General features: G+C 44.7%; 1 protein-coding gene across 3 annotated transcripts in view; it reads left to right on the plus strand.

Annotated features, from left to right (window-relative positions):
- The window catches only part of LOC128872533 (uncharacterized), a 357,175-nt gene that overhangs the window by 20,584 nt on the left and 310,604 nt on the right, over positions 1-25,987 (plus strand). Inside the window, exons 1-2 of one of the 3 annotated variants that reach the window (XM_054115335.1) lie at positions 2,787-4,166; positions 19,089-19,958. In XM_054115335.1, coding sequence (XP_053971310.1) covers positions 4,128-4,166; positions 19,089-19,958 — 909 coding nt within the window. In that variant the 5' untranslated portion in view covers positions 2,787-4,127. Of the gene's footprint in view, positions 1-2,786; positions 4,167-10,046; positions 10,161-19,088; positions 19,959-25,987 lie in introns of those variants that run through there. The other 2 variants (XM_054115333.1, XM_054115334.1) reach the window with 2 other exon arrangements.

Raw genomic sequence — 25,987 nt, forward strand, 5'->3', positions numbered from 1 at the left:
GTTTCTTATATGAGATGTTACGACTGAAAGGGTTGCTAGTAAATTGAAAAAGTAATAATTTTATATCATTTCTATAAACTATTGGTGTTCCTTTCTTAGAGAAAAATCCAAAATGACAAATCTTACAGTGATCAACTTCGTCAGCAATTCAAGGTACTGCTCTTTTGCAAAAATTCTTTCAGAATATAGCAAACTGAATCCGTGCCATACAAAATGAGCACTTTCATAATCGCCAGCAAGAATATGAAGAATCCATCATTGCCATTACATCACTGCTCTTATTTCTTTAATGCACACGTAACAATTCATTTATTCGAAATGCAATCTATAAACTGGCCAAAGTATATCTTTTACCCAAATTATTTTAAATACTCACGCTTTAAAATGTCTGCCACAGGGGGTTAAATTGCCCAGGTAGGAAGCGATAGGAGCCACGAGGCTCGGCGAGGGGAGGGCATAATGGACGCGGTCTGGAGAACAGGAGATTGAAGTCTGATTTGCACTGAAAGGAGTATGAATTAATCTCCATTGTTGAAATGTGAGTTTGAGGAAGCTATCGGAATAGCTTTCGCGAGCACGAGTATGAATACGGTCGGTGCGCAGTTGCACACCGGTGCGCGGAGATTGAATTCGATAGCGCGATTGAAATAAGAATTAATCGCTGTGTGTTTTCGGTATGGCAACGTGACTGGGAACGGTCACGACATGCTTCCACTGCGAATTAGGCTCGAGGAGACGCGCTATCGGGGCCTGGAAAAGTCCCTTGGGGGAATGGATCGAAATGGAACGGAGGGATTTAGATAGAGGCGAGATCTAGAAGATCTTGGAAAGTTAAGAAAACGAAAGAAAATTGTCTCTGTCGTGTTATCTGCGGAGAGATCTCTGTCGAAAGTAACAAAACTGATACTTCGATCTTTGGGGGGTTGGAATATAAATTGTAAAATTTGTAGCAAAATGGTTTTAGTACAGCTCAAGGTTGTAGTTATTTCTATATTTTCATTTTTCAAGTATAGTTACTATCTGGTGAGATATATAAATTAATTGCTCACTATGTCAAATGTCACAATTTATCATTGGCTATAATGGTGAAAATTGCAACGACAGTGGTGTCAATTCTAACATAAATTAAAAAACACGTCAACGATAGTAAAAAAACAAACTATTATGATTTAAGAAATATGATATAGTACCACACCATTTCATATCTATCATATCCATATTTTATATCGTATATATTATTAAAGTACACGTAAACGATAGTGAAGGAAGTGAAAAACCATTATGGTTTAAAAAATATGATAGAATGTACACGTTTGTTAAATTTTCTACACGCCTACGCCTCAAAAAACATGAAACATGGTACAGCAGGAAGCGTTAAAACAATTCTCGCGCACGAACAATGGCGTCCTTTCCCGAATCGGCTATCACCTCGGTCAGCTCGATGCGAGAAATTTCGCGGAAATAACGGAGAACGTAACATCGAGCATAACGTCGAGCAAACTCGACGAAAGCCACGCTGTCGGCGGTGATACGGCAATTTGGTCGTCCGTGAAAGAGTCATTCAATTAACCGTGAGTCCAAGAATGACGAGTCGCGAAGCGATGAGCCCGAACAAGGGATCTAACGAAACGCGAGTCCCCGACGACGTTCCGCCTTCCATCGCGGCTTGAACGACGACATTAAAGAGCCGTGATTTCATAGTCACGCGAGCATCGCGAAGCAGAAGAGTCGTAACCTTTGTGTTCGCCGATGACAATCGTCGCTTTAAATCCGACAAAATGTATTTTCCTCGCCGATATACAACGCAGATACGTTTCGCCGGCTCGCGGGGACGTACAATGGCGCCATTAAACCGTAAAATCTTCTCGACATTGATAAACAATATCGTGGCCTTTTGCCTGATACTTTACGCCGTGGGAAAGCGTATCGTGCGATTACACGGACTCTCCAAGATCGTTTGCCTCTATGACCCCTCGGACTTATGCATCCAGGCGCGATTATTATTCCCATTCGACTCACAAAACTTTCCGTGACCAACTTCGGAAATTGGATTCCGTGGAATATTGATCTCGAGGTCACATAATTATCACCACCACATGGATTCTATCATATCATACAATATTTGTCTAAAACATTTTTTTATATTTACAATCGTTTAGGAAATAACTGCTATATCTGTCATGACCATTAGGTTGAGACTCAAGTTATATATTCAGATCCATTACAATGGAGATTAGATTGAGGATTTACAAGGTTTTTATCGTAATAAAATGTCGCGAAAATATGTCTACTTAACCAAGAAAACCATAAATGTGTGAATATCAAGGCAGGTAATACAGTCTTACACATAATGCTCCCAGCAACCTATGCTAATCACATCTTCTGTCATTGTCGCTACGAAATCCTACACAATCGCAATCAAAATGAAAAAAAAAACAGATCTTATGACTAAACTACAATACCTCCCTCAAAGTCCAAGGCTGCTACCACCCCACAACCCTCACCTTGCACCATTTTACCCCATGCAGACCATGCCCATACCTCCTCGAAAATAAAATAACGCGTGCCACGCAGACCCCCAGTCGCCTGTCACCCCCTCGCGCATTACGTTCATTCACTGGGGCAGCGGTCGAGAGTCGACGGGAGTCGGTTCGATTATCCCCGCGTCGGGACGGCGAGCGTCATCACGCATGCCCGTGCTGTGCGCCGCTGGTAGAGGCCCTGCACGTCGTGGTCTCCCATCGAGACGGGAGATATTTTGACAGTACGCCGCCCTGCATCCACCGGTTCATGACACCTTCGTTCGCGACGCCCTTTCGTCCCTCGAACCATCCACCGCGATTCGCGAATTCTTCGTCGCGAATCGTGAACCAGCGTCCCTGGACGCGTTTCTTAACGGGGTCAGTCGATAATCGACCGTTCCGAGGTGTTTGTACGCGAATGGAGTGATCGTCTCGCGAAAGGGCATCAGGAGGGCCGAGTGAGTGGCTCGCGAAGGCTTATGCCCTTCCGTGGCCGCGAGACTGACTTTTCGACGTACGCGAAAGGTGTCACGCGAGTTGCTGCTCGGCGCAAGGGTGTGCGACCCGTCGCGTTGATCATTTTCCCGGCTCGGGCATCGATCGTTCGCGATAAAGGCGAGTGTCGGGGCCTCCGTTACGCGTTTGGGGAAGTGTCGTCCAGTCACGGTAGGGGTTGGTTTGGTGTGCGCAGTTAGTTGTGTCTATCATCACGCTACGGTGCATCGCCATGGATATTTCGTCGGGCGGTCGCGAGAGCTTCCGCTCCCGTGCGACGAAGCTTGAAAGCTGCCAGAGCTTTCGAGTCAGAGTCGAAGGGGAAACCAGGGGATAAAGGATGCTACGGATGGTAGAATTAGCCTCCCAACGTTGTGGAAGCTCGACGAGAGGAGCAGCGAGAGGAGGCTCCGTGTAGACTCGACGTCGCAATTTATTTTTTATTATTATAATCCTGCCCCCCGAAGATCCTCGTAAAAAGGACTCTGGGGATCGCCTTGGCGAGACGGACAGTTCATAAACCAGGCGTTTTCCCCGTCTCGAGGGTCTGGATGCGTTCCAAGCGGTTGAAAGGTTAACGTGGACTGTTCCGCGCGTCAGAGGCGAACGCCAGCGCCCTGGAAAAAGGAGAAACGTAGACTCGAGTTTGCTGAGTAAAAATCGGAGGAGGCCTTGGCGAGTGGCTTCTCCGAGCGACTTGACGGTGCCAGGATTCGCGGTGGATCCCAGCTCGCGTGCATCCCGAGTGGGCGGATGCCGCTGTCCATGCCAAGGACACGTATCCTCGGGCGCGAGAGCGGAGAACAATGAGGATTTCAACGTGGTGGCTCGCGGGGACGCCGTGTCGGGAATGCAGCGTCCATAGCGTCTCGTGTCGGTCGTGTTCCTCGTCGTGGTCGTCGTTGAGCCGCGTCAACGAAACCTAGCCCACGTTGGTTGCCCGTTGGTCGACGAGACGACGCCGTTCCGTCGTCGTGGTGCACACCGTGGGAATAAATCTAGAGACCGGGTGACACGAGAGAGAGAACCTGGAACAGGACGAAAGGAGCCGCGGTACCCGAACGAGGCGAACGAACCGACGATAAAAGAGAGGCTAACGAGCCGAACAGGATGAGTCACTTCGACTGGAAGCTGCTGCGCCGGAAGAAGGTACACACAACCGTGTCCACGAACGCCAGAACACACTTTCCGTGCTCCTATTCCGAACTCCTGACCCCTCGCATGCCCCGTCTCTCACCGTTACTCGAACCTTATCGACCCAGGGAAAAATCACCCCGTGGTCCTGGGGAGGATGTCTCGCACAGCTAAATCGGGGATGCTAAACCTAACTCATCCAACGATTCAAACGCCGGACTTTATTAAAATTGAATTGAACATAGTTACAAGTGACGTATTGATCGCAAAGAACGACTCTTAGAGGAAGAACACACGACAGATATTATAACAGCTATGTATTATAAATTGAAACTGTGGTTTTGGATTATGTGTAGAATTAGTAACGATGGGTACACTAATCTTTTTGCTCCTTGATTAACATGTAGACCATTGTGGGGACTTTTGTGTGAGGTCGCTTTTATCGTGGGGGTAGTATGAGTTTTATTTTTTTCATATGGACAGAAAATTTATTATGAGATGAATAATGCAATAGTTCTATTTAAAATGGGGACATTAAACGATCGGAAGTGGCTTCCTGATTTAAATGAAACAGGAGACTTTTTCAACCCCGGCATGGGCCACGAATTTTCTATCTATCAAATAAAATATGCAGTGGTTCGAGTTCATTTTCCATCTGAAACCATTTATTATTACAACAATCAAATAAAAATATTCTGTACGTCAAAATACTTCTCAAAATAGGAGCTTTTATTAATGCTTTTACAATAACTTCTTTGACTCTGTAATTCACAGTTGAAATTCATATAACATGCAATGATAAAATAATAAACAATGTTAATCGTGTAACTTTAAATACTCTCCAAAATAGAAGTAACATTTAAATTGTGCAAGCTCAAGGTAAATGGACGCTGTCCTCCAAAAGGGGCGTCGTTAACGTTTGGGATCCATTTGTCAATGGTGTCGACGAAGTCGTCGGCGTCGGATGGCTCGTTTTTTCCCCCCGATGTCACGACGGTGATAGGTCGAGCGACGAATGAACGATTTCACTGCAATTTCCGTGGATTGCTTTTTGGTCGAATGGCGTTGCTTCCGACGATGATGTTGTGACTTTTTAGGGGTTGTTCGAGGAGAATAGCCTACATTGTAGCATTTCGGGGTCGATGAAGTGTGAGATGGAGTTGGGTAGAAAATTGCTGTGTGATGATCGAGCCATTCGTTACGAAATTAGTCCTTACTTTTTCACGATGACATTATTGCGGTCAATATTGTGAATTTTATCGTTATTTTTTTAATAGAATTTTTTAAAGTAACAGGTTTTGTTGATATATTGGAGTAAGTTAAAAGTTAAACTTAAGCAGTGGTAGCTAGACTTTGACCACTACTATGTGCGTACTTATGTCATATTTGTTTACATCATCACTAAATCATCGCTCAAATTTAGAAATAATAAAATTAGGAAGATATACATTAAAACACCTATCATTAAATTAATTAATGTTCATATTCGCTAATATTCTATCCATTCAACAAGCAATAGCATACTTTCTGAAAAACACATAAGAAACACAATTCCATTATGTCTAAGAGACGAAGTATTTAATTTAATATTTTCTGGGTCCCCTTACCACCTATTTGATAATAATATATCAAGTATCTTATTTTATTTTTCAAGACTATCATTTCAAATTTCAACTTAATACTCCAGAAAATCATTTTTAAAACAATCGAGTGGTCAAAACTGCGAAGGTGGACACCCCTTTAAGGTGTACTCAACAGCGATTGGGTAGAACGTTTCCCTTCCGGTTTCCCGAAGATTCCTGTTCGGTAATAACGTTCCCCGGATCCAGGGCACCGGGATTTAATCGGTTTTCTAGAAAGTTCCAGCGCGTTGTAATCGTGAGACGTTGCTGCATTCTTCGTCGAATCGCGGAAGCTGCGGTCTCCTTCGTCACGGTTGCTTTCGAAGTTTGCCAGATTGCTGGTACGCTCTCTTTATTGGCGTGCATCAGGTACAGGTTGCTCTGCTCGGTTGCATTGGTCGTATTCACCCAGGTGTTGCTGCGACTAGGATGTTAGGAGGATTAGTACCTTAGGATTCGACGGTCTTATATGTAAAGCAATCCAAACCAATTTCTGTAAAGAGGTACATAAATCCACTATTGTTATTTGCTTTCTGTTTACATAACTCATGACCACGATTTGTTGTGTTTGAATTTATTTTCTATATTGAAAATTGTTGTATTGGTGTGTGTTTCTAGTAGAGAATATTTTATTATGTTCTTTTATGTTCTTTTATGTTCTACAATCTTTTCTTAACATTCAATGCTTGAATTTCAATTCCACCCATGGGGCAATGTCCCCCATGCTTCCCAGTATAAGTTCCTCAATAGTTTCTTCATCGACCACGCGATTGCACGATACCTAACGTTTGAACATCGCGGAAAAACCGACCGCTGGAGATCCCAACGAGTCTTAGTTAATTAATAACCGAGCCAGGAGACACGCTGCGCTCGTTTCAGGCTTTCGACACGAATCTAATATACCTTGTCTCTCATCGTGTTCTACGCCTCTCTGCTCGTTGGTCTCCTGTGGCCTGTCGTCGTGTAAAGTATGTAACAAACTCATTTCCAATTAACGTTTAAAAGTTGGGCAACTGCTCCACGTTGCATGGTCGATGGAACGAAGCGAGACTATGTATAGGGTGATGTGAAAATTGGGACTTTGCATCAGGATCGAAGCTTGTGCTCTTAGCTTTTGTTAGGATGCCTAATAAAATGTAATATATTAATCACGAGGGATGGAATATCTCACAAGTTTATGCCACTTATGTTTCTGCTATTCAAAGTAGTTCGTGAAATACATCTTTAAGTGTTATGAAAAAATGTGAACACTCTTTTTCCACTTTTCTGGGAATCATTACATCGTCACTATAAAATTTCTATAGCTTTTTTTTTTGTTAAATATAAGAACAATTTGCGGCAAGAACCTGATATATTCCACACCACTTATGCTTTATTAAAAAACAAAGTCCCAGAGAAATCTTTTAATTTCGAACGCTATTTCGTCTCAAATTCAACGTCGCGAAAATTCACCAAGCCGAAGGACCTTCTCCTCGAAATTTCATTTCGAGGCTCGTCGCGTCAGTTTCGCAGCAGTTGTTCGTTTCGTCGGCGACGTTCGACGTTAATTGCCACTTCGTTACTCCGTCGTCGACGCATTCGCGAAGGGGTGAATCCGGCAGCTCTTGCTTTTCAGACTCGTGTAGTTTTCTGCTTGACCGCATCAATCAGGCTTCTCTCGACTGGTGACGCGTAGCGTTCGACGATTCATTGCTTTATTAAGTGGAAAATTGCGTTAGGGCACAGGGATTAGGACGATACCACCGATGGGGCGGCATTAATTTTAATTGCTTTCGAGCAGAAGGGTTGCGGAGAGAAATCTGAAAATTTCTGATGCATTCGTGGGGTTTTTTTGCGAGTGGTGGTAGGCAGATTTTTTTTATTTATTATTATCGTTCCATCATGTATAATATGTCGTGTACATTTCAACATTATACTATAGAATATCGTATAGAGTCAAATTGTAGATGTAAGAAAGAAATAATTGAATAAGACTCAGGAAGAGTCGAGAGTCTTGTTTAGAGTTTCTGTGTATAATGCATGCGCCTATTGTAATATTTTACAATACAGAACTTTATGACTTTTCTTATTATTTTCAAAAGCTTCTTCAATCTAACGAGTCTTCTGCTATCATTAATTAATACATACCATATTCGACATACTTTCTTGTACGGTTATTCTTTCGTTGTTTCTCTGCATATTCGTCGTAGCATACAATTAGGGCATTCCCTTGAACCTGGCGATATTCATTACTGCAGTCCTCTATTCATCCTCAAGCATAATCCAAAACTGCTCCCAATCGCAAAAGCGTTGCCCTCCGCGATAGACGATATCCTCCTCGAGCCTGCCGCGGCGATGCAACGTACGGTAATTAGAAACGGTAAATGAATTAAGCTGTAAGTGGCTTTCTCCGTTCGCGTCTGGCGATAATTTATGCAGGAAAGTTTGCATTATGCCGCTAATAGGGCTGTTTCGATGATATTTATAGAGCCGTTTCATAATACGTTGTACGTTATACTGGAGCGATAATTAGAAGCACGCTGGGGCACCGCGTGTGCACAAACAAACGCTTACAAACGCGAATCGACGCAGACACAGCCGCGCGGCGGGAGTTACATATCGTTCCAGCTAACTTTTCCCATCCGTTTTTCAACGCGATAAAGCTGCTAACCGTACCGAGCATAAACGTCCGCGTATCGCGAGTTACGAGCGGCTCCGCTTTCAGGTGAATCGGTTCAAACCTGGGGTGGGTGTCTTTGAGGCCCGCCGATTGTTGCATCGGCGCACGTGTGCCAGCGCTGATCCGCGCACAATGCCCGGACGATAATCGTGTTTCATTAAGACGAATCGCGAGCCGTTTCGCGGCTGGGACGGGCCAGGCAAATTTGAGAAAGCGGGAATGATCGGTGTAATCGCGTCCCAGCCGTCGTAACTTCGCCTCTTGTCTTCGCGCCGAGCGATAGATAAACCTTGGGACGATTGTTAACAGGGTAACGGCCGCACGATTGTGTTCACAGGCCTCGTTGGATTCCACGGGTGTGTTCTATTGATATCGTTAAATCGGGAATCGTGTGTCTTGTTAATGCATGCCAGGGAATAATGAAGCGGATAAACATGCTTATTTATTTCGGTTACCTCGGGGCTTTTCATTATGTATCTTGCGGGGGTGGAGGCGTTAAGTCTTGGGAATTAATTGTGGAGGAAATGAGAGTTGGAAGAGATTTGGGTTTGTGGTGTGTGAAGGAGTAGTGTTTGGGGAGAGTGAAAATATTTTTGTTTTTTTGGGGGATGTAGATTTTCATTCAAGATGGTAACCTTATCTGGGGGAGTATTTTCATGCTGATGACTGGTGGCTCTGCAACTATTAGAAGTTTTAAGCCTTTGCACTCGAGAGGTGACTCTCAGTCACCGCTAGGTTTTCTTTAGGTTTAATTTCTTTGGAACTCGAAGTGCCAATAAAATGATTGTCGTTGAGGCAAAGGTGACCTGATTCTCAAATCTGAAATTAGAGATCTCATTTTCGAAGTCAGTATAATCTTAGCATTCGTGGCAATAGAATGCTAAGAAAGCATCACGAGTTGCTGGTAGATACCAGAAAAAAAGGCCTCGAATGCAAAGGGTTAATTTGACGAATTATACTTGTTTTGGACTGCCTACTCACTTGGTTGACGATCTCAACGCATGGGAAAATACAACGGTGCAACAATTTTCATTGCGAATTTCCCACCGGTTGCTGTCGCTATTTCCCCAACTCGATGGCACAGCTTTTCACCGCGCAACGTCACGTATTCCTTTGTAAACTGGGGAATCGATCGCGTTCCAGTGCATTGTCAGACCTCGAATTGTCGTCTGTCGCGTGCGAAACTGTTCACAGTGTTTCCACTTGCCAGCATCGGGGCATGGCAGTTCGCGTTCGCATGTTAGTCAAAGTAGGCCAACAGAACCGTGCATTGGCCAGCACCGTGAGGGTAGAAGGAGGGTCGATGCAGTTTCGAATCAATAATCGTGTCTGCAGTTGGCTATTTAAGTTTCGTCGGGAGAACACTTGCTCCAAGAATAGCCGCGCAAACGTTAACAGTATATTCGTTCGTCAATATTTTCATACGTAACATCGTTCGCGAAACATCCAGAGGTTTGTATACCTCGCGTGAGTGTAATAATAAACGACAAAGGAATTATCGACCGGAAGACTGCTGAGAACTGTGGGAGACGCGTTTCGTTAAAGTTTGTTAAAGTTAACAGGAAGGTTGAATATGAAGATTAAATGTGATGTGGATTGATTGGTTAATTCTTATTCTTTTGTTATTCGATGCGCAGAGTGTGTCATTGTATATTGAAGTGGGCCAGGGATAAGAAAGCGGTAGTAAAGGGGATTCGATGCTGTAGGAACTCCATCTTCAAAGCACAGGTAGCACTTATGTAAGGGTAGCTTGCTTAAGGGGCGAGGGGTACTTACAAATTTTAGAAACTGGTATTCCCAGGTATTTGCTCGAAGTAGAACATTTCAAGAATATCCCCAGAAAATTTCAAATTGATCCGGCCAAACATGCTTGAGTTATTCAAGTACCCCTTAAGTTAAGTGTAAATAGGGTGTAGTGGATTTAGGATTTGGAAAATATTTGTGGACAAGCTTCTGTGCACATGAATTATAGGCTGATTATTTTGCAGTCGCAAAAACTCTTATTTATTTTATCCTTCAACTATTTACTTAGAGCGGTGATTGATTGAAATAAATTGAGTTTATTCATTCACAAGTCGGAAGATGTCTTTTTGAATCGAAAGAGTGTGATTGATTTTTCATGTACACGTTTCTACACTTTAAATGTCGTTCGTACATCTCATTCAAACGTCGTCTGTAATTGTATATTCATTGAATGTATTAAAAATAATTTTAGGAATACATGCGGTAGCTTCCTCTAGATTTAGAATTAGCTCCACTTTTACTTTAACCAACTTACAATATCTTTTACAATTTATAATTAACACAGGCTCGATAGTGACTGTCTATAGTGCAAGGAGTAGTCCTTTCCTTAAAGTCAAAATTAACCACCCTTACTCGCAAAAAGACCTTCGACTTCCACGCCTACAACTCCCTTCAAAGAAATCTGGTTGCTGCAGGCAGATGATATACTTCTCAATTTTATATCCGTCGCGTCGTCGATAAAGTATCTTATTATAAAGCACGCTACCCCGAGTGTACCCTCCGCCTCGTCTAGCAGCGCGAGAGGATCGAGGGTACTGCCTCCTCGACTCTGTCTATTCCATCCGGGTGGGGCTAAAATCGATCCTACACCCCCTGAGTCCCCTCGCCGCCCCCAACCTCCAGGAATTGTGGTCGCTTCGGGGGACTCCAACCCCGTAGCAAAAAGCTTTTTCTCCCTTGAAGCGTCCGTCGCTTTGTGAACCCTGGTCCCCGTCCTCCTAGTTTCTTCCAACCCCTTTCGACCCTCCAGCCTCACCTTGCCCTTGGACTGCGCGTTTCGACGAGCCAACCGTAACCCGCTCTTTTATCGAGCTGCCAGCGGAAGGCGACTTCCGCTCCCGTGAATCTCCGTACCCGGTGGCGGATATTTGGGATACTGGTTCGCGCTCTTCACTTTTCAACCCTGGGGGTTATTGAGGTTCAGACAGCTCGCAGTTCGCAGTCCTAGCTCTGTTTGTAGATTGTGGGCTTTTTGGCCTTTCGCGGTTGTTAAATAATGTGTATGAAGGGAATATTAGTTCAGTTTGTACCGGAATGTGTACAATTAGGTGGAATGTACTTATAACCATTGGTGTTTCCAAAGGCGCAATCTTTATTATCCACATCTTTTCAGTGGTCGATTTAATTTTATTATCGACGCATTTTTCCTTTGATTAAATGATATTATGGTTAATGATGAATCTGTTTATAAAGACTATGAGTCATGATTTTTTCCTGCAGGATTGGATACAACCGAAGGGGTGTGTTTATAAATCCATGTGCCTTTGAGTCACAGTGCCCATTTTCTTTATTTTCTAGGAAATTATTTCTACCAATTGCATTCCAAAATAAAATAACATTCATCCCATAAAGGGTATAGAGAGTATCATGAAGCCTAGAGAATGCAAGCTTCGAAAAATCCAAAAAATTTCAATTCAACCCCAATTTAAATTCCTCTTGAAATTCCTTCGAACTTGTCTATAAACTATTACCTAAATTCAATTATCGCCTTATCGGTTTTATCGGTGATCCCAACGTGTCTACGGCAGGGTAGATAAATCAGCCACGATTTATCCAATGCCTCGTATTATGGTGATCACGTACACTCGTTACCAGCGTAGCGTGCACGACGAATCTGTACGTGGTTCGTGAATGAAATTCCGCTTCGTCCGCGGCGCGCTATAATGGAAACTTCATTGGAACCGAGCCAAACTTCGCTTCCCTCTGTCCACGAATCGCGGATAGCTACAAAGAGCAGACCAATGGGCGCTGGGCTTGGCAGATTCAATTTGCCTCGGGAGAGTCCATAGCAATTTTCGCGCTATTTCCAGACAAACTTTTCCAGTTTTACGTCGCAGACAGCGAACGCTTCGGAAATACAATTTCAGTGTTTACGAATAACGCGGACTCGTTTGGTTCTGGTGATTGGAATTGAATCGGAGTAGAATTTTTAGAAACTAGACGAATGGCACTACTGCCGATGAATAGTATTATTTGATAAAATATTTAATAGAATAATTTGTCGATGTCCAAATACACTTTTCTACTGTATGACATCTATCTCTTAAAAAATAAGCTACCCCTACAGAACTGCCCAAACTGAACACTAACAAGGATTTAAACTTACTTCACAAAGATATTTATTAACAACAAAAAATATTGTTCCTCGAATTACTCATCCTCACTATTGTTTGCACTTCTGTGCTCTCGATTCTCCAGAACTGAATTCGCTTATTTACGTACAGAGTTACTTTCATCCCAATCCAGAAACTTTTAAATCCCCCATCTTCTTCCAGTATATTCCAACATCACTGTGTACAAAAAGCACATGTTGTAGGATGACGTAGCGTTATCAGAAAGTTGGGGAACCGCCTGATCCGAGACTTGCAACTCTTGCAAGAACGTCGAAGGCTCTCCTCGTGGGTTTCGCAGGCCACCCGCGCTCGCTTCTTTTCCCAGCGAAATTTCTCTCTACTTTTGAACGTGATACGTCGCCACAGGACCCGGTGTGCCTGTTACTCGGTGATCATCGGTGTCTACCTGAGAAGAGATTCTCTCTATATTCGCTTTAGCTGACCGCGATTGTATCTCAATAACCTTATTTCGCGACGATCGGCCACGGACACGTCAATGGTTCCTCGGTGAAATTTAAGCTCGAATTTCACGAGGTTTCACGCTCGACTTGTTCGAGAGAGCATCGAACGTGCGGCGAATCGACGGGCGGTAAAGCCGAGGTCGTTGGTAATTGCGGGAACCTTGTCCCTCGATTAAGATAATTAGCGAAACGGTGGAAACGAATCGTTCCGAACGGTGTTGTTTCGTCCATTTCGATCGGTGGCTACCGATAACGCCGCCATTATGGTACTCGCCTGAGCGTATACGTTTAGGAACATTTGGGAAGTTTTGGGAACGAGGGTCCATGAAGAATGCAGAATGGAAGATTTTAATGCTGGAATTTGCAGAACTCTCTAATATTGGCGTGTTTAACATCCTTATTCGACCAGGAAAATAAAAATGGTCCTTATTGCCTTTGCCAGCCTCACAAATATGAATTATTTATTCCCCAAAAGCCATAAGAATTTCTCGACAAATTGGCCATTATAAACCTTGAAATTTAATACTCTCATTGATACAACGCAATTCCCGTTATTCCACGGGTAATTATGAGGCCCCTTGACGAAAATGTCTCCCATGTATCGCCTCGATCTGAAATCTGCAGAAAATCGCTTCGTAATTGCGCGTGACAGTGCAAGAATATTAGGTTCTCGCGCGGAGGCTTAATTCTGATTAACGATCCTCCGTTAAGGAGCCGTTTTTACGCTCCTGGGTATTTACATTCCATCGTGTCTGTTATTAAGCCGAAATCAAACAGAAATCGATTGGCCTTTTGTAGAAAGTGGAGGTCGAGCGTCGACGCTGTATCGCTAAATCATCGGGTTTAATATTTTTCAATGTTCGATCGTGTTATCGAGTCTATTAGCGATTGGTTCGATCGATGGAGAGAAAACAAAAAACTTTCTTATATTTGCGTTTTCTATAAGAAAAAAAAGGACCGTTTTCTCGTCAAGCAGCTTCTGCGAATAAACGCTACGAAAGAGAAACCATTCGCGTTTCGATTAATCTCGTCCCTTTTTTTTTAGTGAGTAGGAGGTATCTTTTTAGGTAATCGTAGTTAAACATAGTTGGCTTTGTAGTAAGTAAATTAATAACAATAAATTTCTGTCGGACTGATTTTGGCATTCATTGATGATAACAATAGCATTGTGTTATATTATTATGTTATTGTGTTAATATAGAAGTGTTTTTTAGTGTGTAGCTAAACTGGTGCTACTAATATTGCGAATTACTGCGTTATTACCAGTACTGGGAACTCTAAATCGTTTGAGCTAACAATTAAGATCAACAAAACTGGGACTCAGGGCGTGTCGCTTTCAAGTCGTATCGGTCCGCAGAAAAAATTCTCTCCTATCATAAATCAAACTTTACCTTCGACTGCCTATCGTCTTTTAAACCACATACCTATGAAACCACTCGACTATGATCGTTTTCAATTATTTTAACTGGTCAGACACATTTCCCCTCCAGCCAAGACTGGCCCAATTTTGATCCCCTGTTCTGCTGTTGCTCAGCATACTTCTGCCAAACGTATAAATATATTTAGGTTAAATGGAGTGGAGTCTAATCTTTATCGACTTTTCTTATGAACAATGATATCTGCATCGACAGATGTTTAATTTTCCTTTATTTCCTTGGAAGGCCTAAAAATTTAGTTCCATCAGTCAATAGACAACATTCTCTCCAATATTCAACTTCAAATAAATTCAGTCGTCTATCATCTTCCAGACTATTTCTGTATTGCACTCCCACCCTACAATCTATCCCTATTAACCCGAGAATTAATTCCAACTTTCGAATCCAACGAACCGTGAAATCGCCAGCATTTTATTCGCGTCCACGTACCGTAAAAATTCCCTTCCCCATCAGGAGTCATTCAGCCCAAGAAGACGAAGCTCCGGATGGCTCATGGCAACTCACCAAACGCGAGGATCACGGTTCGACCGATCTAACCGCAAACTCACGCGACTGAAAACATACTTGCATCGCTCGTCTCGCTCCAGAGCAGTCGTGGTTTCTTCATACGTTCTGTGATTTACGAACAAGTCGTCCACGACGCTCCTCGCCGTTTCCTAATGCAATTCATTCCGCTTCGACAGGCTCCGGGCGACACGCGGGGCACCGATGTATAAATTACGCGTTGGACGAATTAACATTGTCGCCGAACGAGTGGACGCCTCGCGATACCGGACTGGCCACCTAAGCGCGGGGGTGGGCATGAAAGATTAATTGAGACCTTTTCCCCCCGGCGTAGTTATGTCGAAAGCATCGCGGGAACCCGTTGCGCCTGCGAGGAATTAATTTCAACGCGTAAATTGCGCGATCGTCGCCAACCTGGTATCCTGGACGTCTATTTGCTCTTTGGGACCAGCTGCGGTGGAAACAGCACACCCTTGGTCCGGTTATGCGAGAGAGATATTTTCAAACGGAAGGTGAACATTCAGGGAAAATTTAATTTAGTTCTACTGGGCTGATATTAGATTATCGACATTGATCATATTAGAATTTCAAAATGGACAGGAACTTAACCCTAAATCTACCACGACCGGTAAAATGATCGTTTTCAAACTTTTGCGACATGTTCTTATATACAATTCAAATTTGGTACCACGTGCAATATTCTTACATACAATTGAAAAAAGTGTCTCCCATCCCAAAGTTCCCACGAAACGAAATTCTGAAATTTAATACCTTTTTTTCATCTCTAGAGTATCTAGCGGTTCCGTAGAGTCCCCGTAGGTTTCTTTGAAACCGTTGTGGATGCAAACTCGCGTATTCCACTTGCCATGCGTCCTGTAGGTTCAGGAAATGCCTAGCGCCGAGGACACGGTGGAAAGATGATCCCGGGGTACGCAACACCGGCAGCTCCTCTCCGCGTTCGCTATTACACGATATTTCATTGTCTCGTTGAGCATTGTTGCGCAATTATCCGCGACCGTACACCCTTTTAGCGAGAGTGGTTGCGCAATGGCCGTGTACACAGTTACCGGTGTACCCATTTATAAACCCCCGTTGCGGGGCCGCATTGACGATCGGTAACTTCTCGTTACCGCGACTACCGTGGCCTACGAGCAGCCGTTTCTTAACGGGTTTCCGTACACAGAGAGCTGCGCACTTATGTCGCGTACATACGCATCTCTCACCCACGGTTCCGGCGGTGCGGTGATTTAGCGGCCGTAGTTACGGAATCGCCTTAACGTATCCGCCAACGGGAACGCGTCGATTTCACGTATCGCATTGTCCACAGAAAGAAGATATCCCTGTGACGTGTACGCCAGGGATGATTGGTACGCTGTCCTCTCGCGACATTTCAATTCTGTACTCTGATGCTAGGACAGATGGTAGTCGTGTGATAAACGAAGCTTGAGCTGGATGTTGAGGATTCTGTTGGAATAAATGTATAATGGAGTCAGGTTTGGAAACAGGGCGAGGGTTAAGTCATTTTCGTGTTTTAAAAATTATGTGATATAGCAGAGTATGGAAATCGGGACGTCGCGAGCTTTGGGGATCGTTAAGCTTGATTTTTAGGTAGAATTAGATCAGGTCGGACAGGAATCAACTATGTCTTGCTTCAGAAAGCCACGAACCTAAAATATTTAGTGTTCTCGTGGAAGAAGCTTTCTTATATTTTTAATAAACACTCCGAGTCGTCATAATTCGATAGAGATCCGACTTCAGCATTGCATCCAAGATTCGTTAATCTTCATATTTACTTAGAATTAACCCAAGAGCCCTAAGAAAGCCAAGAACTTACAATATCGACGTCCTCGTGGAAGAATCTCGTTTCATTTTTAATAAATGCTTCCAGTGGTCGTAATTTCGGTAAACGGGGAAAGCAAACCTAATGCGCGGAGTCATCCCGGCGGCGCATGCCACCTTCTTCTCGAAGAGAAAGGGCACACCAGCGCGTTTCGAGCGTTTTCTTCTCACAATAAACTGCCACAGCCGTTTAATATTCTTTCGTGAATTTTTTCCCCGCGAGCAAAGCGGGAGGAAAGGCGAAAACGGTGCTCGAACTTTCCCTCTTGATGGGTTCGGAGAAGAGGGAACCGGGCCCGAAGAGACACGCGCTTTGAATGAGCTGCTCGCCTCGAAAGATTAGCTTCGACTCGCTCCCACGCCTCATCCCGCTATCGCATCATCGCGGAGATTCAATCTCGCCGCTTCCAGACTCCTCCGAACGATAAAACCTAGCCTTGGTCGCGCTGTCGATCCGCGAATGCTCGCCGCGAAAACATGCAAACTCTGTTAGGCAGACTTATTAAGGAAGGAAAGATACCCGGTGCCTGGTTTCCGCGTTTACATTGAATACTCACCGCCACGCTCGGGGAATTGATGTCCCCGTGGACGAGGCGCTTATCGATTCCAAACAGAAGACGCGTAAATCAGGCGAACGATGATGACGTTAGGGAGATACCTTTTTTATTGTTTCGAGGCAGTGTTTATCATTTTTTGGCAGGCGAAGTACTTGAGTTAAATTTTTGAAACTTGGTACGTTTAGTCGTACATGTATCCAGAAGGCTTTGCTAAATTTGCAAATGTCCTGGTGAATGTATTTATAAATTACGAACAATATGTTATGTTATAGTAAGAGGATACTCTTCTTTTTTGTACTATATTCGAGGCAACCTACATGTATACTCAAGATTCTCCAAAATTTTCAACCGTTTTGTTCGAATTGTTTACAAGTTACATAAAATATTCCACGACACAATTAAAACAGGCTCGAAATGTTAACGTGAGTCTGTCCTGGTGGTCCAAACCAACGAAAAATGATTTTCTTCCACTCGTTATAAACATGGTTACATCTTAAACCTGGGAAAGAGGTATTAAAAGAAAATTGACAAAATGGCGTTCCTCTAAACTTGACCACTACAATGACTCCTCGTGTTCGTCTCACGGTGTCACAGACGTATTTTTCTCCCTCATACCCATACATCCGCCAACTCCCCTATAAACTGTTTTCAACCTGCCCACGTGCAGGTCCTGGCCGGGCCCCAGCCTTCCTAGGTACACACAGTCCCCAGAGCCATCCTTCGGAGAGCTCCACGTCCATCTCGAGCGTTTCCCATCCGCCATGGACCATTCGCAGCGCGGATTCACGACAGAAGTAAATAGCATTGTTGCTCCTCGGTAACAGTAACAACGGCCAACTCTGTGGACTCCCGCGGGTCCGTGCGACGCTAATCCTCGCGTGCGAAGAGGACGGCGAACCAGCGCGGATGCACGGGTCCGTAACTCAGCCGGCGTGACTCAACGTTCCTTGGATCAGAGCATCGTTGTATTTCAGAATGCAGGAAACCAGGAAGTCGGCGTGCATTATGAAATCGGAGATATTACGGGAGGAAGTTGTATTCACGTGGATCTTATGGGCACGGTTCGAGAAGGTGCCGCTGAAGCGTAGCGTAAAATATCATCGTTATGCACCGCTCGAGGTTAATATTAGCCGCGGCGCCGTTCGCGATATTTACTATAAGCCCCATTGTTTTATGCGGCGCTGAACCGCGCTGGACAGGCCGCTGATACAGTTGTAAGCGGCGCACCTCGCCGGCTACTTACCGCGGAACTCGACTCTTGCGAAACGGAATCGAATGACCCCTCGCCACGCTGTTCGCGCTCGCCGATGACCACCGAGCGTTTTAAGCGCCGCGAGGCTGCCGATTGTCCCATCGTGGATCATAGAAAGGGCTCAGGATAAGAGAAAGGGGTATTTGTTGATGCTGACTCGACTGACTACGGTGGTAATGCCTCTAGGAGGAATTAAAAGAGTCTCAGATTTGGGATGGGAAAAGGAAAGGTCCTCTTGATAAGGATGATTTATTAGAGGATGGGTTAAACAGGGCCGTGTTGAGGGTGTTGGGAGTAGAAGAGTAAGAATCGTGGAATATATCAGGGTTCAAATTCACTTACACCCTTAGTTTCATCACCATTTCGTTACCATATAGCGAATACAATACCACTTATCCAACAAATATTCCAAAAGTCCATCCATCCCCCAAATACCACACCTTGCTAACGCTACACCTCTTTATGTCGCAGGTGATACCGGCGGAGCGTCGTGTGCCAGAGAAGGAAGAGACCTGGACGCTGGCCCCAGACCAGCAGGACCCCTGCTCCTTCTTCGATGACTTACCCAAGCCCAAAGGCTCCCAGGACGTCGACACCGCGAAGATCCTCGCTGAGCCAAGTCCAGCTGAGACCAGCGAGGCTCCCGAGTGCAGTACTTTACCTCGCAGTCAGGAGACCAGAAAAAGCAAGACGAAGAAGGTGAAGAGTTACCTGAGGAAGTGCAAGGGCGCTCTGTCCAAAGGCGACGAGAGCGTCTCCGAGAAGAAACGTCAGGAGCAATGCACATCCTGGTACCTAGAGGGGTCCAGAGCCTCGGTTTATCAAGAGGACACGGAAGTTCTTCTGGAGAAGCAGGACGAGCTTCTGGACGAGAGGATCGTCGATGCCGAAGAACTATCACCTCCAGAGTTACAGGAGGTCGAGGACGATGCTACCACTCGAGTGGACGATCCTCTGGAGAATCCTGCGAAGGGCGAGACTTGCGACGAGACCCCTGATGAGGCTCTCGCCAGGTTGCTCGACGAGGATCGCAGAAACGACCTGAAGAGGAGTCGTACGTCCCTGTACGAGGACGCCAGGGACTCCACGAATGACCATTGTCCGGTAGAGGAAAGCTGTGACACGGGGAAGACGGTGGCTGAGCGGAACGACGCGGTTTCACTCGAGACGTTGGTCACGGAAGACACGAACCTGAACAAGTGTGACTCCAACGACACCCTGATTGCGGAAGCAGCGGAGAACTTGGGGCGCGTGCCTGATGGTTCGTTGGTCGTCGATGGCGAAGAGTCAGAGGAGGATGAGTGTCCCTTCGAAACCCTGCGGACCGTGCCGTTTGTAGGCGTGAGTAGATTCATCTTTTTTTAGAGCCAAGTATTTACCTGGTGAAATTAAATTAGATTCCAGCAGCGAATGCGGATACGCTTCTTTTTCAGACCAGTTTTCAGGAAATTTTTTTGATTTTTTTTTGCAGGCAAAGTTCTTGACATACAGTCAACCCCATAAATAGTCGTACCCTTTATGTCTAATGAAGAAATTTGTTTGAATTAAATGGCAGATTCGATGTTTCCAATAATATATATAATATTAATATGTGCATGTATAAGCTCATTCATACTTTCTCCAATAAATATAGAGGGTACACTAATGGTACTGATTGTATATATTTATAATGAAAAATTCATTCGGTAATATCGAAACTATTATTTAATTTAGTCAAACTTGTTCAATAGAAATAGAGGGTACGAATATTTATGAGATTGACTGTAAACTTTTGAATTGAGAGAGGGTAGGGTGTTCTTTCTTATTTTCTCGATATTCAGGGTTGGTTATACGCGCATGGCTCGACTTGTTATGATTCGAAGCTTCAGGAATTATAATTAGGCCACTGATTTTCCTTCGAGCGAAAGTTTGGTCGAAGATTGCTCTTTTAACGAAGTGGCGCGGTGTTTTATGGGAGTGTGCATATTTATATCCGACGAATATAGTGGTTCGCGTAAGCGCAGCGGGAAGCCAAGACTATACAGCCATGAATCATCACTTCGGATCTACGCCTAGAAAGCCTTTTCACACCCGAGGAAATTTTGTATAGATGCTTGCAAAGAAGTTTTACTTTAAACGGTCGAGACCATGCTGCAATATTTCCTACAGAATCACATAATTTTTTAAGCAAAGACCTACCGAACTGTGTAGTTGGTTGATTTCAGCTGGAGATCAAAATTGGTACCAAACGTGGCATAAAGTATCAAAATTGCGACTGCATTCGAATTAACAATAAAAAGACTGGCTTTTATTATCTGAACTAGGAAGAAAAATCGATCTATTTAAATAAACAAGGTTTCATCGTATCGCTATCATCTCTAACGCCATTCAACATACTTCTCAACAATTTTGATCAAATTAGGATCCTCGTATCTCACGTCTTATAAACGTATCCTCATAGAAATGAAACGTCGCGGTTCGTCCGGAGCGTGAAACAACTGGATGCGGAATGGGTTAAATACCGCGCGGTTCTACGACACATCTAAATTTCCAAAGAATCCTGGAAGTTACTCCATAATGTGTCGTGCACGGGAATGACCCTGCTCATAACGCGAGATTTTCCCTCGATAGCAGTCCACCGATAACATCGATCTCCACGCCGCCGTCTGTGCCAGTGGTATTGAATGTAACGGTACCCACGAGGAAGGTGTATAAAAGGAGCGTGCAGCGGCCATTTGAATACAAACCACAAACGGTTACCGCGCGCGCACGGTAGTAAAGCAAATTGCAACACACACACGTACACACGCTGTTGCATTAGGACATTCATCGTTCAGCTCCGCGGTTAGTAATTTATGCCACCGGTCTTAATGCACTTGTACCGATGATTAAAACGTAATTTCCACGGATAGGAAGAAACGTAACCGGTGTCCGGTTTTTTCCGCGTTTTCCCGCCAATGTGATTCACGACGCTCACGTTCCCGTTGCTCCGTGATTTACGGGCGTCGCTGCCGCAACATGGCGTACCCGTCGCTCCTATTCGCATTTGAATGCATGAAAAATGGTCAGGATTGGTCGGAATGATCCTAGATAATTTTTAAGAAATTTGAATTATATCGTTAACGTTGCTGCAGGAAACATTGTGTACTTGTGATTGATATAAATTGAGACCTGGCATCTTATCGTAGGGAAACAATTTACGAGACGTTGTTGCAACACCTGTGGCATGAATTCTTTTTTTGATTTTTAAAAAAATTTATTACCTTATTGTTTACGTTTAGGTGTGTATGTAATGTATGCGCCTGTTACGTGGATTTTATTATCGCTACGAAAAAAGAAATTATTTCTGTCTTTTATGTTTACGTATGCAAGAATGTAACAATGTATATGAATTAATAGTAGAGGAGGTTATCGTCTTGTTGGCTAGAAACAAATACTTTACCTAGACAAATATCTTCATGGCCCACATTAGACTCGCTAGAAAAAGACACGTTGAGTTTTGTAGAAATTATCGAACTTCATTTTGACGCATCATTAAAATATGTGTTCTCCTCTGTAAGGAAGGTTGAAATGTTCCTGTACGAAAGAAAAGCTATGTCTAAATTAGAAATGAGACTTTAGTATGCCAATATTTCACGAATGTAAGCATGCCACGAATAGCCTTTCGATATTCAAGTAAATATCATTACCTTAGTGCAAATTCGTCCCGCACAGTAGTTTCCACGATACCGATTCTACCAATCTCAAGTAAATAGGATCGCAATCACGTTCGTACCCCCAGAATTTCTCCACCTCGAATACAAATTTCCCGATTTCCGTCCATTCCCATCGTTCGTGCGCCAAAGTGAAACTCGAGGTACGCCCGTGGTCGGAACAGGGAAAAAGAAGTCTCGTCCGTTATCAGTGAATTTATAAGGGCCGCGTGGCGCACGGGACACGCGAGGTCGTCCCCGTGTTCCCTCGATCGTTGTCTCACCCGATGAAATTCGCGTGGGCGTAACGCGGGTGAGATTGCCGTGAATTTGTCTCGTTTATCGATCATGCCTTATCGATGACAGTCCGCGAGGGAACATGACTCGTGGGATTCGAGGCTCGTGTGTACATACACGGCGTAGTTTACCCGCGGGCCAACGTGACAAACGACGTCTGGTCGGTTCCGTTGAACGTTTATTCGACGCCTGTGCCGAAAGGCGATACACGGTCCGTGTACTTGCCGCGAATGTTGTTTCACGCTGTACCAGAATTGCCCAGCCACCTTTCGGTCATGATAGGAGAGAACAGTTGTACGCCCCGGGGCCATGCATTCCCCCCAACTGTAACTGAAATCGTGGTTAATTATCGCACTTGAACCCTGCACGACGAAAATTGAAAACGTACGGTTACCGTGTATAACTCGTAAATCGCCTGCACTCGTGATGCTCGTGTGTCACGGTTTGTTTAATCGTTCGAGGAGGATTTATAGATTGAGCATGTTACGGGGGCATCCTTGTGAGAGGATGCATCGGCGATGACAGGGAAAGTTCAGGCGGATGTGAACGGGCATTACTCTCCTCATTCAGAACTCCTACGACATCTGCATCGAATCTCGCTATTTCAGGATCACCTGTATTACGTTTCATCAGTTCAGGCATTTTAGATTCTAAATAGTTCCGATAGTGGTATCAGTATCGAAGCTACCTAGCTAGCTAGCCCAGAAGATGTAGATTGTAATGTTTGCGAAACATCGGCAACAAGCTGAAACCAGACGCTGGAACCTTTCTGAAGCCACGAATATTGTTGTTTGTTTTATAGTACTTATAGAGCTACTTTCTATTCGTCCATAGTACTGCACTTATCTGATTATTTTTCTCTTATTCTCTTTTCCATTACTTTATCTTACGCCACAGGGTTTCGATACTTAATATTTACTAGTTATACTTTGAAAACCTGGGGCGGACGCCCGGGATTCGAACCCAGGCTTTCTGCGTGGTAGTCAGCCCCAAACCACGAATATTACAAGTTCGGCTATCACTATCGACTTTCACCTACGATCAACCCTATCCTCTTCTCCACAAGTCCAACGTCGCTCTATCACGTTCCACAACCATCCTCATATTTGCATGCTACACCTCCAACTCAGTCGCAACTCTACCAACACCACAAGTCCAACATCGCCCCGATACTAGCTCCCTTGACTCTCGAAGCATCGAGAAATCCCATGTTCTCTTCCAGTCGCTGACTTCCAAGCGGAAGCACTCGAGGTAGCACGCGTACGTTCTCGAATCGTATGATCCAAGAGTACGAAGAGAAGACGGAGCGCGCAACCTGGCAAGGTTGTTTAACGACGACGGTGGCAGCCGCGGCGTAAAACCATCATTACCGCCAATTACAATAAATCCCGCGCCGTATTCCGCTTATCGTTTTCCGCGCGGAGGCGCGGCTTAATCTATAATCCGACGCGCGGCTAACGGGCTCGCGCTGGTATGCGTGAGCGGCTAAAAAGCGACCAGGACGGAAAAGAGAGCCGTGCGTGGCCAGCTGCCGGGATCGCCTGATCATTTTCCCTGGCCGCACTTTCACGACTGATGATCGGGTAGCGTTTCAGCGGCGATCGGCACTGTCCGCCGGGCTAGATTTACGCCACCCCGTGCGTGAACGAATGCGTGGCTACGCGGGCCTATAAAGATCGCCTCTGAGTGATGTTTATGATGTGAGAGAAATCCGACAATTCCCGCGCGAAACGCGCTCGCATGATACCGGTAATGCTATCAATCAGCGGCGCACGTGATGCGGAATCTTTACCAATGGGGATCCTCGAGTAATCTTTGCATCTGAATCCCGTATAGGGTGCTATAGGAAGCAATCATTTTTCAGAGCGAGCAACTGCGTTAGGGATACATGAAATCACTCCCACTATTGTTCGGAATTCACCTTTTGCGTGGCATATCATGTGATTAGATATTTTTTCGCGATAGCAGTGCTATTAACTCTTTGAGAACGATATATCGCTCCTTCATACACTTGCAAAAAGGACTGAGAGTGGTATACCGCTGTTCGAACCTGTAAGTGCTATAATTCATTAAAAAATTAATTTTGCAACAGGTGTCCCTTTAGACTTCATTCGTTCAAGATCAATATAGAAGTGGATTCGAAGAGCCTTGAACTACATTCGTTCCAACACGCGAATTACACATTTTACTTACGCTTATTTTTAATTGCACATTAATAAATTTCATGTCCTAAGAAATGGAGTCCTTCGTCTCCGTAGAATTTGCCAAACCCGTTCGAACGTCGATGCGCAACTCGAGTGCACGTGGGGGACTCGTACAACCGACTGTGGTCCAGATAGATCACGTCCGATATAATTAATGAGCACGACCTGCAATTCCCATACACACCTCTGGGCTCCACGGGTCCGCCTTAACAAGTACCTCGGCGAACCCACTCTAACCCGAGCCAACCGGGGTAGTCGTGCCTGCAACGGAACTATTCTACTCGCGGAGAGACATTATGTAGGTATCTGGGTGAGAGGGTATGTTTTCCTACGCGGGCCACGAGCCAGCTCGTGTTCCCTCGAAGAAACCTTCCGTTCGTCTAATAATAGAGGAAACTAGCTGAAGCGCCATACTATTTCCTTGCTAATTGCACGTTGGTTTGGCCACTGCACCGTGCGCGGGTAGTATTAACCCTGTGAAGCATGAATTTCATTATTGCGTGGGAAGAATAGTTTCGTGGATAATTGCATGGTCTTTAATTAATTCACAATTTAAGAGCATAGTAAACAGCTGAGTTTGCAGGGATAGAGTCCAATACGTCATTTTATAGCAAAGGGTTAACAATGTTCTTTACAATTAATTTGTCTTGAGGACATCTTCAAAAAGGACACGATCTCTGGTTCATAGAACCTGATAAAAACGATTTTACACTCGCGATTGATTTTGGTGTCGAAATTTAGGGTGGATAAAGTTTTGGTTAAATTGCAAGCAAGTACTCAACTTTCATTTCTTATTTGGAAGACGTTTCACATTATTAATACTAACAGCAAACATCGCCAACAGTATCGATCATCTCCCAGACCCAGTTTGAAGTTCGCGGCGTTAACCTCGTCCCAGATCGGTCCATCGAGCCGCGTCTTTGTCGAGGGACACGGAGAACAAATCCAGCGCTCGGTTGTTTGGGTTCGCACGAGCATAACCCGGAAATCGTCTTGACACGGGCCCACGGGGTCCCGTGAACGTTGACACCTTATTATCGCGGTGCCTGGGGGCCGCGATCATCGGCAAGAAATTGCTCGGCGCGCTCTCCGCGCCGGCGAAAGTCGCCCGGTGAAAAGAATGCCCCGCTAAACTATATTCCGATCGGAAGTCACGCGGAATAATCCCGCAGCGGGTCGTTGCGCGATTCGATCGGCG

The sequence above is a fragment of the Hylaeus volcanicus genome, chromosome 2 (assembly GCF_026283585.1).
Source record: "Hylaeus volcanicus isolate JK05 chromosome 2, UHH_iyHylVolc1.0_haploid, whole genome shotgun sequence".
Classification (NCBI taxonomy): domain Eukaryota; kingdom Metazoa; phylum Arthropoda; class Insecta; order Hymenoptera; family Colletidae; genus Hylaeus; species Hylaeus volcanicus.